At 43.2% G+C, this 16563-nt stretch overlaps 2 protein-coding genes across 3 annotated transcripts in view; one reads left to right on the top strand and one right to left on the bottom strand.

The window, feature by feature from the left end:
- lrp1ab (low density lipoprotein receptor-related protein 1Ab) overlaps window positions 1-16563 on the bottom strand; it is an 81094-nt gene that overhangs the window by 12739 nt on the left and 51792 nt on the right. For both annotated transcript variants that reach the window (XM_031746861.2, XM_039604129.1), the window contains 33 exons: window positions 16108-16335; window positions 15720-15894; window positions 15374-15468; window positions 15097-15246; window positions 14857-14997; window positions 14614-14742; window positions 14391-14522; window positions 14178-14312; window positions 13937-14066; window positions 13678-13804; window positions 12936-13087; window positions 12722-12846; window positions 12152-12526; window positions 7961-8150; window positions 7565-7769; window positions 7274-7466; window positions 6850-6975; window positions 6630-6758; window positions 6395-6514; window positions 6034-6147; window positions 5784-5933; window positions 5560-5682; window positions 5253-5369; window positions 5012-5140; window positions 4788-4916; window positions 4526-4666; window positions 4205-4392; window positions 3080-3263; window positions 2901-2986; window positions 2686-2805; window positions 2323-2510; window positions 1971-2176; window positions 35-223 (listed from right to left, as the gene is read on the bottom strand). In XM_031746861.2, the coding sequence (XP_031602721.1) occupies window positions 35-223; window positions 1971-2176; window positions 2323-2510; window positions 2686-2805; window positions 2901-2986; window positions 3080-3263; window positions 4205-4392; window positions 4526-4666; window positions 4788-4916; window positions 5012-5140; window positions 5253-5369; window positions 5560-5682; window positions 5784-5933; window positions 6034-6147; window positions 6395-6514; window positions 6630-6758; window positions 6850-6975; window positions 7274-7466; window positions 7565-7769; window positions 7961-8150; window positions 12152-12526; window positions 12722-12846; window positions 12936-13087; window positions 13678-13804; window positions 13937-14066; window positions 14178-14312; window positions 14391-14522; window positions 14614-14742; window positions 14857-14997; window positions 15097-15246; window positions 15374-15468; window positions 15720-15894; window positions 16108-16335 (5121 nt within the window). The remainder of the gene's footprint in view (window positions 1-34; window positions 224-1970; window positions 2177-2322; window positions 2511-2685; window positions 2806-2900; window positions 2987-3079; window positions 3264-4204; window positions 4393-4525; window positions 4667-4787; window positions 4917-5011; window positions 5141-5252; window positions 5370-5559; window positions 5683-5783; window positions 5934-6033; window positions 6148-6394; window positions 6515-6629; window positions 6759-6849; window positions 6976-7273; window positions 7467-7564; window positions 7770-7960; window positions 8151-12151; window positions 12527-12721; window positions 12847-12935; window positions 13088-13677; window positions 13805-13936; window positions 14067-14177; window positions 14313-14390; window positions 14523-14613; window positions 14743-14856; window positions 14998-15096; window positions 15247-15373; window positions 15469-15719; window positions 15895-16107; window positions 16336-16563) is intronic.
- LOC120435140 (galanin receptor type 1-like) lies at window positions 10125-11203 on the top strand. Its single transcript, XM_039604134.1, has one exon. It carries the CDS (start codon window positions 10125-10127, stop codon window positions 11157-11159), a length of 1035 nt encoding a protein of 344 aa, XP_039460068.1. The 3' UTR covers window positions 11160-11203.

The following is a 16563-nucleotide window of genomic DNA, read 5'->3' as shown; positions in this document are numbered from 1 at the left end:
AACTTGTTCAAAAGGCCACATTTACTCCTCCTACCCGGAGGTTGGCGGTAAGGATGGTAAATGTGGATGTCCATGGGTCGGTGCAGGGTGCTGATCAGGGTCGTCTTGTTGGTACCCAGAGACTTATGAGCTCTGTTGATGGACTTTGTTTCCCAGTCGGTCCAGTAGATATATTCCTCAAACAGTGTCATGGCAAATATGTGAGGGATGTCTTGGCTGAGAACTGTGAGGATACACAAGAATAAACAAATCACACTTTATATTTGAAGGTAAATCATTCTGGATGTTTCTCTGTTGCAAAGTGAAACCTCCACTGTTAATGGCAAACTGAGGCAGGGTGGGGCGCAGACATGCACCATATCTCTGTGTTATGTAATAGGTTCTACACCTCATTACGTTTTACCCTTTTAACCACTTTTCCTGCTCTTGTATAATATGTTTTATGCTCATTCTCAGTGTTTGTGTGTTATGGAAGCACACTGTAGCAATGCATCACATACTGACAAATTTGCAAATGCTGTGTGTGTGGCACAAGTTCAAAATACCTCGACAGCAAGAGACCGTAGCTTCAGCGCTGACTTTAAAGAATAATGCACTTTAAACGACTGACATTGTGATGTAATAGCGGTTTTTATAGCATCAAGTTGAGCTGAGGTATTGGTGAGATTAACATTAATTGCCCTTTGGTCCATCCTTATCTAAATTCAAACAGGCCAAGTCTTGTTGCACAAAGACACACAAAGGCACACTGGTGTTTTATGGCATATGTGTATCCAGGGATGGGTGAATAATAATTTATAGGGACACATTAAATATATAGAGCACTAAGCTGAAAGAAGACATTTGATGATTTTTCAAATACTTCTCAATGCCAAAAAGTTTCAATTCATCTTACTAGATCAAAAATGCTCATGAAGCACAACACTCATCCCTATGCCATCTATAGGTTTTGAGCACAACTTATAAAATGTGGGAAGTGTCAATGCAGATGACCAATGCACTCCAGAATTCCTGCATGCTAAGCTGTTTAACAATTCCAACTATTGTAGTACATGTACTAAACAACCGAGCACTATGCAGATATCACACACGCTCAGAGGCCTCTCCTACCAGAACAATCTGTCCTATTCACAGTTTGTGTCTTCTGGATTTGAGCTGCAGGACTCCACAATAGCAGACAGCCATGTAACCTGCCTGCTCATGACTGGTGTCTCTCAAACGTGTGTGTGTGTGTGTGTGTGTGTGTGTGTGTGTGTGTGTGTGTGTGTGTGTGTGTGTGTGTGTGTGTGTGTGTGTGTGTGTGTGTGTGTGTATATACAGAATAAAGTCACTCAGATTTCAACACAATGTGAACCTGCAAAATTTACTCATAGGAAAACCTAACCCCTCTTTAATCACCGCTATGGTCCTGTCATAAACGGTTTATCCTGTTAAATGAGTAAGCTATAAACCACTTAAAGCTCCTCAGCTCCCTGACACATTTATTTAAAAGATTAAATCAATTCATGGACAGAAACTGTGACACTTAATAGCACGCTGCTGCCTTTTACTGAGAGGTTTTACATAATTAGTCTTTGACAAAAAAAAGTCACTAAAGATGAAAATATTTTGAATCTCACATCTTTGCAATCTTCACACTACTTTGCAAAAGTCTTGAACCACCCCGTATTTCTTTATTTTTTTGACAGAAAACAGGAAAAGTGCTGTTATTTATTGAAACATGCAAACACACCTGGAAACATGGTGCATAAGGCAAAAACTGAGTTTTTATATTTACTTTCAAGACAACTTTGAAAAATTACAAGAAGCAAAACACAAAGAAATGACGAGTGGGTTCAGACTGTGTGATAATGCACAGCCGGTGTTTCTTCAGACCAATACAACATTCAAAAACAAACAATTGAAATCTCATAACTTTAGAAGATATGGCATCACCAGTCAAAAAGTGAATGTGTTTACTGTTCTGTTACCTGTGTGTCTGTTCTTGCCATCCAGGCTGGCAAACTCAATGTAGTCCTCCCTGGCATCAGCCCAGTATATACGGTCATTGATGAAGTCTAGGGTTAATCCATTGGGCCAGGTGATCTTATCCTCTATGATGACACTTCTATTAGTGCCATCCATCCCAATTCTCCCAATGTGAGGGTTGTCACCCCAGTCAGACCAGTAAAGATAACTAAGATTGGAGAAAGACAATCTTAAAACTACAGTTGTACATTCAAATCCAAATCAAATTAAGATGAAAAATAATTAAGAAATTATACATTTAAGTTATATAAACAGTGAGTGTAGCTGGTGATGATCTGCAGTGTAACTTCTCACCCATAGCGTACATCCAAAGCCACTGCACGAGGTTCCCTCAGGCCACTGTTGACCAGCACCGTCCGGTAAGCCCCATTAAGTTTTGACACCTCAATGGTGTCTCGGCCTTTGTCGCACCAGTACAAGTTTCCACCGACCCAGTCTACCGCCAGGCCATCAGGATTACTCAGAGAGGTTCGGTGCAAAACCTGCCAGGTTTATCAATCAATAAGTCAGATGATGATGATGTAGTTCCCCATCAGAGACTCACAAAGAAGTGAACGCGATTCATCATGGGTTCGCTGCATCAATAATCCAGCATTCCACAATAAATATTGCTCGACTATCAATTCAAACGAAAGGATTTCAGATGTTCGCACTCACCTCCATGTTGCTGCCGTTCATATGCATGCGTCGAATCATGCTGCCCTGAGTGGTCACATCTGTCCAGTAGATCATCTGCTCTGCATAGTGGAAGTCCAGTGCTACTGCATTATTAAGACCCTGAGGGGGGAAAAAAAGGCAGGAGCAATATTAGAAATGAATCTAGAGAAGAAAAACACTGAATGTTTCTTTAAACTGTGATCCATGTGTCTTACCTGCTTTATGAGAGTGTAATTGGTACCATCCAGGTTCAGTTTTCTCAGGTAGTACCGATTGGCAAAGATCAAGTAGGGCTCTTCATCTACACGCATATATCACATAGAAAACATACTTTACTGGTTTAGGAGTGCACTTGCTGTGAAGACGCACTGAAACTCACGTGTGTGTGCCTTACCCGATGTGGACTTGCAAACAGTGGGGTCATTGGGGCTGAGCTCAAAGCCGTCGACGCAGAGACAGTGGAAGCTGCCGTGTGTGTTGATACAGCGTTGGGAACAGGGGTAGGTGGTTGTGCACTCATCTATGTCCACACATGTCTTCCCATCGCGCTTCAGCTGGAAACCAGGGTGACACCTGCACTGAAGGTGCCAAAAGCACAGGAGATGTGTCAAAATCTCACAGCCTACGGATCTGGCCGCTTCTCACATTTAGCCTGGACCGGTTACAAAGGCGTGCCACTGTGTCTCAATCGGCCACAGACATGCGCGCTTTACCTTTCACCAAAAGCTTTATTTCTGCTCACTTTCTGAAAACGAAATCCAGCTGTTGCTGTCAAAAGTGCTGCATAAATAGCTGCAAATCTCATTTGCAAAGTCGTCTTCCAACAGAGTACGCGGGTAAAGGATAAGCTGACATCTAATATGTGTTTAAAATAAATATGGCACGAACATCATCGCAGCATAAGGCACGGTTAGAACACGTATTCATTACTAGTCAGAATCGTTTTAACTGTCACTTCCACTAAACATATCTATGTTTCAAAAGAACACACACACAAATTCTGCTTTGCCATCATGTGGGAATTTGCAGTCTACCAATCCAGAATACACACAGACTTTTCCACACTTGTAGAAAAGTCTCCGATGGCAAAGTTTCAATATATACAATTAAGTTTTGTGCAATCATAATTAGTCAGTTTGCAATACTTCTGAAATCCCGACCAGAGCAAAATGGATTCCTGAGGTGAACAAAATCTTATCATTTTCAAATTAAGCTCCGACCATAACCTCACCACCACAGACACAAGAGTTCACGCAGAGTTCAACCTGTTCCAGGACTGGCCTCCTACTTTCAAGAATGAGGCAAAACATGTTTTCGTCTTGCATAACTGCGTGCCTGAAGCGAGTGGATCCCAACCTTTTAAAATCAGCTCCTCATTGACTCATCATTACTGGCATATACATTGTTTTTCTCTGTTAACTCCATTAATTTTAGTAAAACTTTTTGGCCCAATGAAGCCTGGGAAATAATTTAATTAGTCATGATATTTGTTTTTGACATAAAACAATGAATTAGTTACCTTGAAGCCGACCTTGAGGTCGTCACAGAGCTGTGTGCAGCCGCTCAGCTTGCTGTTGAGACACTCGTTGATAAAGCAGTTGAGTTCATCGGAGCCATCACCACAGTCGTCGTTGCGGTCGCACAGCAGTGTCTCATTCAAACATTTTTTATTATGGCACATGAAAGCTGACTCATTGCACGTCCTCTCTGAAATCATAGACAAATAGCAGGTTATATTAGAGCATGAAGTGGGATGTGGCTACGTGTTTATGAGCAAGAAATTTAACATATGACTCACACCTTATTATGCTGGCAGAGAAATAAAAGAGGAAATGAATACCAGAGTCTGTGCAGCGAGGGTTCTTGGGGGCTTCGTCGGAACGATCCTGACAGTCAAACTCTCCGTCGCACTCCCACTTCTTCTGGTTAAGGCAGCGGCCATTGGCGCAGCGGAACTCGTCGGGACCGCACGGCGGGTATTCTACATCAAAACGCATTCGTTATTAATCTCAACTTCAGTCGGCGGTTTAGCAAAAACAACATTCATTATCAAGCAAAAGGCTAAATAAGCTTCCAGGATTGAAAGCGGAGCGAAAGCTCACCACATTCGAGGGATTCGTCCGACTTATCGACACAATCAAAGTCATGATCGCACACAAAGTGCTTGGGGATACACTGCCTGTTCTGGCACATGAACTCGTTTTCAGGATCACACGTGTTGTTGGTGTACACTGGAAGCAGATGGAAACATTTTTTTTTCTTAATGCATGGGGAACTGTGTCGCTTCTCTGCACTTTTTCATCCATCTGTTAACTGTGTCACTCACCGCAGCCAGCCTTCACACTCTCATCAGCTCCATCAGGACAGTCATTGTCTCCATCACACTTCCAGCGCTGCGGCACACACATATGGGAGCCTGGACACTGGAAAGCCTCAGGACTGCAGGTTTTGGATTCTGTAACGACATCATGTGAAAGTCATACAAGGACAGGACGTCAGGAATTGTCATGGAGTTTAAGGTCTCCTTTAAATGTGAGAAGAGAAGTAGCGAGCAATATGTCACATACTGCATTTCTGGTCCTCATCAGAACCATCGCCGCAGTCGTCGGAGCCGTCACACACCCAGTGGCTGGAAATGCAGCGATGGTTCCCGCATTCAAACTGGGTGTATGTACAAAACTTGTCTGCAAGAGAGGGTGGGGAGCATTCAGCATTTTACGGTCATTATTACAATTAAGCTGTGTAAGCTGTGTTTTTCCATCTGCAGTGGGAAGCCCAAAGAAAAACAGTCTGGCTTTCTTTTTTTTTTGTATGCTTTATGTGTTTTCAAGATAAAAATAAGGGTATTAGAGGACAACTTTGCAGAAGACTGACCACAGTGTGTCTCATCAGCCCCGTTCTCACAGTCATTCTCTTTATCACAGGTCCAACTCATAGGAATGCACCGACCGCTGGGGCAAGCAAAGAAGTTGACTGGACATTTAAGCTTCCTCTTATCTGCAACACAACAGAGAAAAAAAGAAAACGAAACATAATGAAGAACCTCTAGTGGGTTCAGAAAAGCTGAATGTCTATTGGCAGTGAAAGATAGCACTTACCTGGACAGTTTCTCTCATCAGAAAAGTCACCACAGTCATTGTTGCCGTCACACACCCACAAGGGCAGGTAACACAGAGTGGTTTTCTCACAGTTTTGGAAAGAGGCTCCTTTAACTCCAAGCCGGAAAAAACGGGAGCAATCGGTGGGTTCTGAGAAAAAACAAGAACAAATTTCAGGAGCTACCCTTTAAATTCTCCAAAATAAATCTTAGACCGTTTCAAATAAATTGCATTTAGGTAGATCACATACGGCAGTTCATTTCATCGCTCGCATCCTCGCAATTGACCACCTGGTCACAGCGGCTGTAGTTGGAGATGCAGCTTCCATCTTTGCACTGGAACTCTCCTGCTTTGCAAAGTGTCACTGCAAGCACATACAACAGTTTCACAAATGACAAATGGAGAGAAAATACATCCTCTAAACCACACACAAACTCTCCGTTAAGCACATTTTATAATTTCCTCAAACATTCCCACAGGCAGAACGGAGGTGTCATTAAAAATGTCGACACTATTCGAACTATGAGAATGTTTAGACTTAGAAATAGTTGAGAAAGACTGTTATCCTTTGTGCAGCTGCTAAGAGCATACTTTGGAAACAAACCACTTACTGTTGCAGGGCAGTTCATCTGAATGATCACCACAGTCATCTGTGCCATCACACCAGAAGTGGTGACCAATGCAGCGACCGTTCATGCAGCGCCTGTAGCCTTTCTTACAGAGTCGATTGGCTGTGAAGGAGGACCAGCTGATTTAGCTCAGGCACAGAGTTCTTTTTAAACATGTCTTGCAGCTAATTATTCATTAAATTAAGTTCACCACCTAACTGCTCTGTAAAAAACTCACCGCAATAGGACTGCTTCTCATCAGACTTGTCCTTGCAGTGGGCCATGCCGTCACAGGTCAGACTGTAGTTGATGCAGTCACCATTTCCGCACTCAAAGCCATCGACACTTCCGCATGATACGTTCAGGGCTGGTGAGGGAGAAACGTTTGAATTCAGAAACATTCATCCATTCTGATGAAGACAGCAACGCTATGAAGTTTAATTCTTCCTCTTTCTTACGAGAACAGGTGTTGTCTTCGAGGAGTTGCTGGTCTCCACGGCAGCTGCAGTTGACCCGGCCATCAGACGTAGGCAGGCACAGGTCCTGGCAACCTCCGTTGTTTGTTCGGCAAGGAGAAAACTCACCTGAGGAATTTTTAGAGAAGCTCAAACTGCACGTCGAATGACTGACAAGCATGCTGATATTAAATTTCTTGCATTTATTAACATTTGCATGAACTCTCTAGCTTGGCAATATTTAAAAGCCTGTGAAAGTTGGCTTTTTATTATATACATGGCAACAGACATGGCAGCAGCAAACTACAGCCGAATTTCATTCGTTTTGCAGTTATATAAACATAAATCAAATTACTGGGCAAATTAAAATGTTGACCTGATGGCAATGCCGGGGTAGGGGCCAAATTGCAGCACTGATGATACTCACAGCTGTTGGTGTCATTAGCTACAGCAATGATGCCCATTGGTTGCTGAGGGATGTCAGCACGCAGCACTTTCATGTCTCCTCCCGTGTACTTGTCAGCTCTGAGGACAGCCCTCCTCACCCAGTCAGTCCAGAAGATGTAATCTCCGTACACAGCGAGACCGAACGGATGGACGGGCTCGTTCTTCAGCAGCACCTGAGGAATGAAAAACAGTAGGTGTAATTCCATGAACACAAGGCGCGAGTCCATGTCTCAGGGAAACAAAACAAACAAAAAGGAAAGAGCCGCCTTACGTAACGGTTGCTTCCATCATATTCACAGCGTTCAATCTTGTCCAGCGTGGCGTCAGAGAAGTAGAGTTTCTCAGCGCGGTGATCTATGGCCAGGCCGTTGGGAGTTTTAATGTCGCTGCCGATGATCACGATCACGTTGGCTCCGTTCAAAGAGGCCCTCATAATGCTCGGAGCCTGCTCATTCCAGTTTGTCCAGAACATGAGACTACGGTGGGAACAAACAGAAAACAAGAATTAAGAGCAGTGGGAGCTCCCAAAATGTCTTGGTAAAAGAAAAAAAAAAGTTACACTTGACTGAGCCAAAATAAATCCAGTGCTTAAGAGAAAAAGAATAATTGTATTGGAACTGAGCCCTGATTTAGTGCAGAGCAGCAAACTTCAATATTAATGACTCACTCTTGACACTCGTCCAGCACAAAGGCTCGAGGGTGGTCTTCTCCAGACATGGTGACTACGGTGTTGCGGTTGTAGGCCACAGAACGGCTCTGGTCCACAGTGTGGCGAGTGATGGTGGACGTTGTATAACTGGTCCAGTAGAGTGTATCCCAGCCACGATGGTATGCCAGGCCCTCAACTGACCCAACATCTGTGATAGGGAATATAATATATTGGACCCATGATTTTTCAGACTTCAGTTCTTTCCTGCTGTCAGGCCAACACTTTGAGAAGTAAAAGGCTTAAGGTGAACAAATGCTTTAGATTACACTAAAAAAATATAACCTCTTAGAGGCATTAGTGGGAGTTTTAAAGAGAATTCAACACATCATAAATCACTGTCAGGGTGTTACCACGGAGCACCTATGAGACTAAAGAGGAAGTGGAGCTTTTAAGGTTTTCCACATCCACGTGCATTATCTAATAAACTGTGAAACATGGACGAAGATTAAGACAGAGGGGAAGCAGAGGTCGGTGAAACAGGGAACAGTAAAATGGAAGTGATGCCATACAGAACCGAGTGTGCGTCACAGCTGTTGTTCTTGGACAGAGTTTAAAGAGTCTGTCTCATCGTGTCATTTTATGGCTACCCGCCTGCACATACAAACACAGCTTATTGTGGATACTCTCATTCAAGCTCTTGTTCTGGGAAGAAAATTGCAACTGGGACAGCTTGAGTCACTTTAGGGATAAAGTCCAGGGTAAAGACAAAGCAGCTTCCCCCAGCATCGATTTTTCCTCTTTTTTCCCCCCTCTCGGTACCCACACAAGACACATCATCACAGAAAAGAATACCGTGCTGCAGCCTTGCAGGCTCCATGGTGTGCATTCATCTCTGCTTAGTTACATTAGCAACCACATTTATGACCACTTACAGCCAACAATAAAAAAAGGGATACTCTACATAACTGTTTGCTCTCAGCTGAAAGCCTTTAATTGCCTTTTAATAGACAAATGTCGAAGTGCCATAATCAGCAGTAATGCAGGCCAATTTTGAGGCTGAACACACTGCTAACAGACTTAAATAAATCCAAAAGAGCAGCTTGGGGCCAAATACAGTCACACAAGCAAGTAAGAGTGATGAGTAAAGTTGGTTCAAGCCAGGATTGCGTAATAAGGAACATCAGGGCCCACCCGGGCCCACCCTCCCACTGGGTAATTCAGCTCAGCCCCTGGTGACTGTGCAAACAAGAGAGAAAACCTGACAGGAAGCCGATTACCTCTCAGAACAGAGTCTTTCTGACACTCACGAGGGAGAACAAAAGCAGGGCGAGTGACGCCTGAGAATTACTAAGCGTTAGTTACCATTCATTTTCATCACGCCTCATCTTTTTTTTCCTTAACGGATTAAGGACCGCATTAGATGCAGAGCAACTCTTCTTCCGGCGGAGTCTACAGGTTACAAGTCTCTGAAGAGCTTTCACATGGACAATGAGTCTCCGGTTGAGGGGAATACTTAAGTCAAGTAGCATTGACTGCCTTTAGAGAGGAATGCCAACTAGCAGCTACTGGGATGGATTTGTCCACTGTTGCCTGGTTTCAAGAATCAATACAGCCATAGAGTAACTACATTATAAAGGACGTGCTGATGCAGCTAAGGAAATGCAACTCTGCAAAGACTGCCCTTTAAGGTCATCCTTTCATGTTTTCTGAAAAAGAAAAGAAAAGGGAAAAAGAAAAGCTTCATAACAACACTGCATTTTTCTGATCCGTTTTCCCAGAAATGGGGAACACCATATCCAACAATCGTTAAGTAATTTACATTTCTTCAAGCGGCTCGGAAACCGTAAGAGTCACAGTGTGAAAAAGACTTTGCAAGTGCGAGATACAGTCAAGTCTGTTTCTTCTTGAGCAAACGAGGCACACTGTTTTGTTTCCCTTTTCCTGTGAGTCGGTGAGAAAGCCAGCTGACCAGTGTGATCTTATCTGCTTAACTAATTACTATCATCATGAAACCACTAACTGCCTCGGCAGAGTCTTTTTTTCTTTTTCTTTCCTTTTTTTTAAAGACGTGAACTGGAGCCAACAGCTGTAACACCCAGAGACTACATGAACAAGCTGTTCTGCTGCTTAATATTAACAAGATATTAGATTAATTACTTCGCAGACTTACGGCGGGGATTGCATGGAGAGTTCGGGGCAGCAGATGAACAGAAGTGATCTGGGCAAAATGAATGGAGATGAGGTTTTGATTAAATGTTTAGTCCCCATCTTGGATGGGCTGATTCTGTTGACTGGTCTCATAGGGCAAACTCTGGTCGTCATCATTCTTACTAGGAGGAGGAGGAAACAGAACCAACCCCCACACGGCACAGACATCCTACTTCTGGTTCTGAGCGCTGCTGACCTGCTGCTGTTACTCTGCCTGCCCTTCCACACCTCCGCTATCACCCTGGGCTTCTGGCCTTTCGGCAGCTTCCTGTGCAAAGTTATCAGTTTCCTGGGCGTTGCCTGCTCTGTTGCCTCCGTATTTACCATGGCAGCTTTGGCTGTGACCCGCTACCTTACAGTGGTACACCCCACCTGGGCCTTCCGCTTGCGAATGCACAGGCGCATTAAACTGACAGTAGCTCTGCTCTGGGTCCCCGCCTCAGCTCTGGCAGCACCACAGTTTGCATTTCGCACAGTCACCGTGTCCAGTGTTGTGCAGTGCTTCGCCTTCCTGTCTGACTTCAGCCAGCTGGTCTACAGCATCGCCCTTTTCCTGTTTGGCTTCGCTCTGCCACTAGGCATCATTATATTAATGTATGCAAAGATTTATTGTTTTCTTCGATATGCACGCCAGGTGGGGAATGCCCCTCAGCTAGAACGCTACCAGAGACAAGTCACTCACACTTCAGCCCTACTGGTCGTCGTCTTCACCATCCTGTGGCTGCCCTCCTATGTCCTCATGTTTTCCTTAATTGGAGGACATTTAAAACACTCATCTGGCAACAAAATATTTGCCATCGTGGCCAGGCTGCTGGCAACCTCAGTGGGTGTGGTAAACCCTGTACTCTACGGCTTTGTGTCTCAGAAGTTTAGGCGAGACTTACTAGAGCTTGGAAGAAGGCAATGGGCACGATGCAGAAACTGTGTGATTGGCTGCCCTTATGCAATGAGCAGAGACATGGTACGGCCTTTTGAGGAGGACACTACCTCAGGGAGAAGCCAAAACTGACTTTACAGAAGGAGATCTGGAATTAAGACTCGTTATTACCTCCAAACAGGCTGAAATATTACATAAGAAATGCTCAGTGACGTTAAATCTAATAAAATAAATTCCAGATGTAAGAGATTTACTGCAGATTGCCAAAGTGATCACTTTCTTGATGTTTTTCCACATTCGTTTTTCATCCAGCAATGACTGACTTTATTCCATTAGCACATGTGGAAACAGCACTAGTCTTGGAGGTTTCATTAACAGTGTGTTTTTAAAAGTTAATCACTTGGACAACAGACTTCTCTAAAACATGACAGAATGTGATTATGTAATCATGTCAAAAGTTAATATGATGGTTTTGATTTGGTGTGCAGTCTCATCTGGACAAATACACTCCTCTAAGCTCAGCTGGAATAACTCTTTGCAGCTGAATAAGTTCTGCATTCGGTACACGATGTAAGACGTCATTCTTAAAACTGCTTCAAACCCTTGCTCTCAGCGCAAAATCAGTAAAAACACAAACCCCGTGCACCTTCCTTGTTTTCCTGCTGTGCTTAACAAAATAATTCATGTTTTGAATCTTGTTAGATGTGAACAGCTCTGGTCCAGGGCTTTTAAATGTGATGTTTCACTCTTGAATTATTTAAAGAGAGCGGGATTTAAAAGGCACTTCAGTGGTGAAACAAGCAAAAACCAGGGCGTGGGTGTTAGTGTGCGCAAGCGTGTATTCGTCGAGTAGCAGCTCTCAAGTGATGTCAGTCTCTACTGGTTGAGAAGTTACAGCTGTGTGTTCATTACACCGGATCCTGCTTGTATTATGATGTCTGCTGACACCGTAGAGGGGACAACATTCAATTATTAATGGAGAGAATTTTAAAATATGGTAGCAAACAGCAACGCAGCTGAAATATTTGTCAACACAGGTGGGGAAGTCTTAAGAGCAGCAAAACTTAAAGTTTTACCGACGCTTTGACGGAAAAGCGAAATGCAACTGATGACTCCGCACTTACTTTCCACCACGATCTTGCGGTCTGTGCCGTCGTCATTGATCTGCTGGATGTTGCCAAAGTGAATGTCGCTGAAGAAGATGCGGTTGGCTCCCCTCCCTCCCCCGCCGTGGTAGTCAAAGCTGAGAGCGATGACATTCTTCATGTGGTCGGGATCCTCGAACGGCTTAATGGGCGCGTTGAGGTTTGTCTCGTCGGACAGGTGGATGCTTTTCAGTATGGTGCGCTCCGAGTACAGCAGGTAGCCGTCGTAGTCACGGCAACTTTGGTTGTCCTCTGCCAGCATGCCATGAGCACAGGCGCAGGTGCGCTCCCCATTCCCACGGAAAAGACACAGCTGTTCACAGCCGCCGTTGTTGTTTTTGCAGACGTTCGTGCCTGTGGAGAGAGTCACACAGTTTATTAGCATTGCTGTTACACCAACAATGAGTATGGTTAAATACTAAAGGTGGTGATTAATTTTGTCATTGTGTTAAGCAGCTGCCATCTTATCAGGACATTTTAAACAGTAAAAGCGACTTTTTTAAGGTTATGATAATATGTATATGTGTGTGTGTCTGTGCATGTTTCTACCTGTCTGTCTGGCTCTATTGAAAACTTTAATATCTTTGAGCTGTACACCAATGCCTGTCCTGAGCTGCACAGCATCTGTAGCGTTGTCTTTGCTGCCTCTCTTAATGGAGCCATTAGCATGGGTCCTAAAAAACAAGAACAAGAACAATAAAACAGTCAGTAAATGAACACTCTTACAACATGAAGTATTGTTCAAACCAACGTAAAGACTGACCTATCACTCCAGTAGATGTATTCCTCAAATACAGATACAGCAAACATGTCCATGTTGTTGTTGCCCAGAACCAGCTCCCTGTTTTTTCCAGTCTCCAGGTTGATGCGCTCGATCTTGTCTGTCCTGGCATCGCACCAATACAGCAGACCCTCCTGAGGACAGAAAGTAAAAAAAACAAAAACAAAAACTGTGATTATTCAGGAAAGACCAAAATTCTAAGATTTCAGTTCAATTGAACCCGTATTTGGGAGACCAGTTAGCTGATAACCAGTTTGTCACGTAATCTTTTAGTGAATATCAAGTGACTTTAGGTGAGTCCGACCTAAAGATAAATTCTCAGTATTTTAAAATATTATTACAATTTACATTAAAAAAAATATTTAAATTATAAGAGCAACAGCTTTTAGGCTTTTAATAAAAATCCCAGACTGGATACGACGCTCCAAAGAATAAAAAAAGGTTTAAAGATACTTTTTTTTAACTTTATAAGAAAATTGAATCCAAGAGGAAGTCCTTTCAAAATCTAAACAATGTTTTAGATAAATGGATTAGAATTTATCAAATAAAATGAGATGATTAAAATTTTTTCCTTTATATTTTATCTCTGTTGTATCCATTTAAAGACCAGCTGACCAATAGTCCAGTCTCTGAAAAGTCACAGTATAAATTATCATACGTTGGAAACACCCTGTATTAATAAAGCCAAGTGTGTTTCGGAAGTGCAGTCAGTTGTTGTTCACACCTCATAATCAATGGAGATTCCATTTGGCCAGCTTATGCTCGCATTGACCAAGACCAGCCTCTGGGAGCCATCCAGCCGTGAGCGTTCAATACGAGGATACTGACCCCACTCAGTCCAGAACAAATACCTACAGCCAAAGAAGCAGGGGATTATTTAAAACTTTAGTCAGAGGAAGAAGTATGCTTGGGAGTACACTCCAAGTAACTTAAAGCAGCATTATTACAGAAAGCAAAATTAATCTTCTGGCAAGGAGCCTTACCCTTTCACTGGGTGGACAGTTATGGCTCTGGGTTTGTCCAGGCCCTGGGAAATGACAACATAGCGGAAGGAGCCATTCAGTCTGGCCACCTCGATCACATCAAAGCCCTGGTCAGTCCAGTAAATATTTCCTGTAAAAGATTAAGTCCATCAATCATTCTGCATCTTTTATCTCTGCTCAAGCAGTAAGCACAAATGTTGGAGCGAGTTTAATTGTGATTGCCATTTTGCGATGACCCCACCTGCTATCCAGTCAACAGTGATGCCCTCCACCCTGCCAATACCGTTGGTTACCACATCTTCCCTCCACGTCTGATCCCTCTTGGCTCTGCTGATGGTGCTCAGACCCATGTCCACCCAGTAGATTGTGTCATTCTCTGAAGACCACACAAAAACGGGTTTAAAAATATCACTCAAGCTGGGTTATCTATTCGACGTCCCTTAGAGTCACTCACCAGCGTGGAAGTCGATGCCAACAGCCAGAGAGGTTCCAGAAACCGGCACCAAGGCATCCGATTTGTCTGCTGGGTCGAGAGGAATTCCTCTGATTCCCTCATGAACAGAGTAAAGCAGGAAGGAGCCCATGCCTGCTCAGAGAGATTAGGTTATTGTTTTCTGCTCACCTCACGATGCACTTCTCCCGGTTTTCCTACTCTAGTTACCGTAGCCGCTTCTTACCTTCACAGGACTGCTGGCCCGTCTTGAGGCTGTATCCAGCAGTGCACATGCAGGACCTGGTTGTCGGAGAGGTGGGCAGACACAGCTGTGAGCAGTCACCATTGTTATTACTGCACAGGTTGACACCGGCTAAAGAAAAAAAGAGATCAGAGGAACAAAGAGAAACATTTTCTTTACTAGTATTTGCATTAAATGCAGGAGACTTTACATCCACTTCAGAACACGTAACTCTTTTTCTGTTACCTTTTTGCACATCCTCATCATAGATCCTCATGTGCATCATTGGGGAGGTGTTGTTTCGCAAAACTTTCCAGTTTCCTCCATCCTTCTTGTCACATGTTCCTATCTGGTCAGTTCCCTGATCGGCCCACCACAGCTTGTCTCCTACATAATTGATATAACCAGAATGCAAGCCAAAAGAAAAATGTTAAAAATACAGAGGACAAGGATGATAAACTTAAAGTATTACACTTTTCTTCTTACCCATAATAGCCAGTGCAGTCGCCTTGGTCAATTTGCCTTTAACACCTTCAAGGATCTCGAGTTTAGAGCCATCCAGCTGACAGCGGTTAATGGTGCTGTTTCCTGAGCTGATCCAGTACAGCTGCTCCTTTTCATAGTCAATAGAGAGGCCTGAAAGCCAATCAAAATCATGCTGTTATTTATGTATAGTATATGTGCTACACTAATATGTTTGTTCTGGGCTTTTACTCTGTAGAGAATCTGTATTATTTTCTGAGATAAGAGTACATCTGCTCACCAACTGGTCCTTTCTGGTCGGTGAAAAGTGTGGTGCGGTTGCTGCCATCCATGTTAGCCATGCTTATACTGTCACCGTCAGTCCAGTAAAGCTTCCTGTGATGGGAGTGTGAATATTATGAAATGTGGAGAGAGGCAAGAAGAGTACAGTACTAAACACGAATAAAATAGGTCAAAGATTAAGACTAAACTTGAAGGGAATAAAAAAATACCTAAGAAGTAAACAACAAAAGAAAAAACTTCCATCTTTGTCTTCAAAGTCAAAAGAGACCTAAGTGAGTAATATTAGGAGAAATAACTGACATTTTAAACTGAATGCAGACATATTAAGTGCAGGGAACACTCACCCAAGCAGAGGATGTACCACAAGACAGTGGGGCTTGTCCAATCCCTGGATGACGGCATTCTTGAAAGATCCATCCAGTCTGGCCACATTGATCTGCTTCTTATTGGCATCGTAGCTGGTCCAGAAGAGGTTCCTGGACACCCAGTCTACCGCCAGGCCATGGGCATTAGGAAGGTCTGCCAAATTTCAGAAGCAAAATGAAGCTTTGCAGATTTTCAGAACATGCAGCGTGCTAATGAAAACTGTTTTTAGTCATCTTCCCAAACCCTCCTATTATACTTTACAGCGAATATTAAATTATGAGCCTTATTTTAAAAAAAGAAAAAGAAAAGAAAAACAAAGTAGTAAATAAATCATGGGATGACAAATATTCCTAAAACTGTTCTTACCAGCAGAGACCACAGTCTCCACCCCTGTGCCATTGATGAAAGCTCTCTTGATGGTCTGTGTTCGCACATCTGACCAGTAGATCCGATGCTCCACAGCATCATAATCCACCACTGTCACATTGTCTATATCCGGCACGGTGAAGGAGATTATGTAGTTATAGTAGGGGTTGTCGATGTCGACGCCTCGGATCTCGATCTGACGAGCGTAAAGAAGGAACTTGCGAGACTCTGGAAAAGAGAAACAAAGACAGGATGAGATAAGTCCTTTTATTGCATCTACTAAAGCACGTTACCTGAGCAGGAATAGAAAATTAGAAACAGAGGAATAAAAGGCATATTTCTGGTTTTTTAACATGGACAATTACACATGTCAGTTTTTCCAACTCCAATTTTATATTAGGCATAAACACCCTTCTTCAGCTACATACATTCTAAATAAGGAATTAGGCAAGGTTA

Source organism: Oreochromis aureus, linkage group 20 (assembly GCF_013358895.1).
Source record: "Oreochromis aureus strain Israel breed Guangdong linkage group 20, ZZ_aureus, whole genome shotgun sequence".
Classification (NCBI taxonomy): Eukaryota; Metazoa; Chordata; class Actinopteri; order Cichliformes; family Cichlidae; genus Oreochromis; species Oreochromis aureus.
This window is presented reverse-complemented; position numbering and strand designations above follow the sequence as displayed.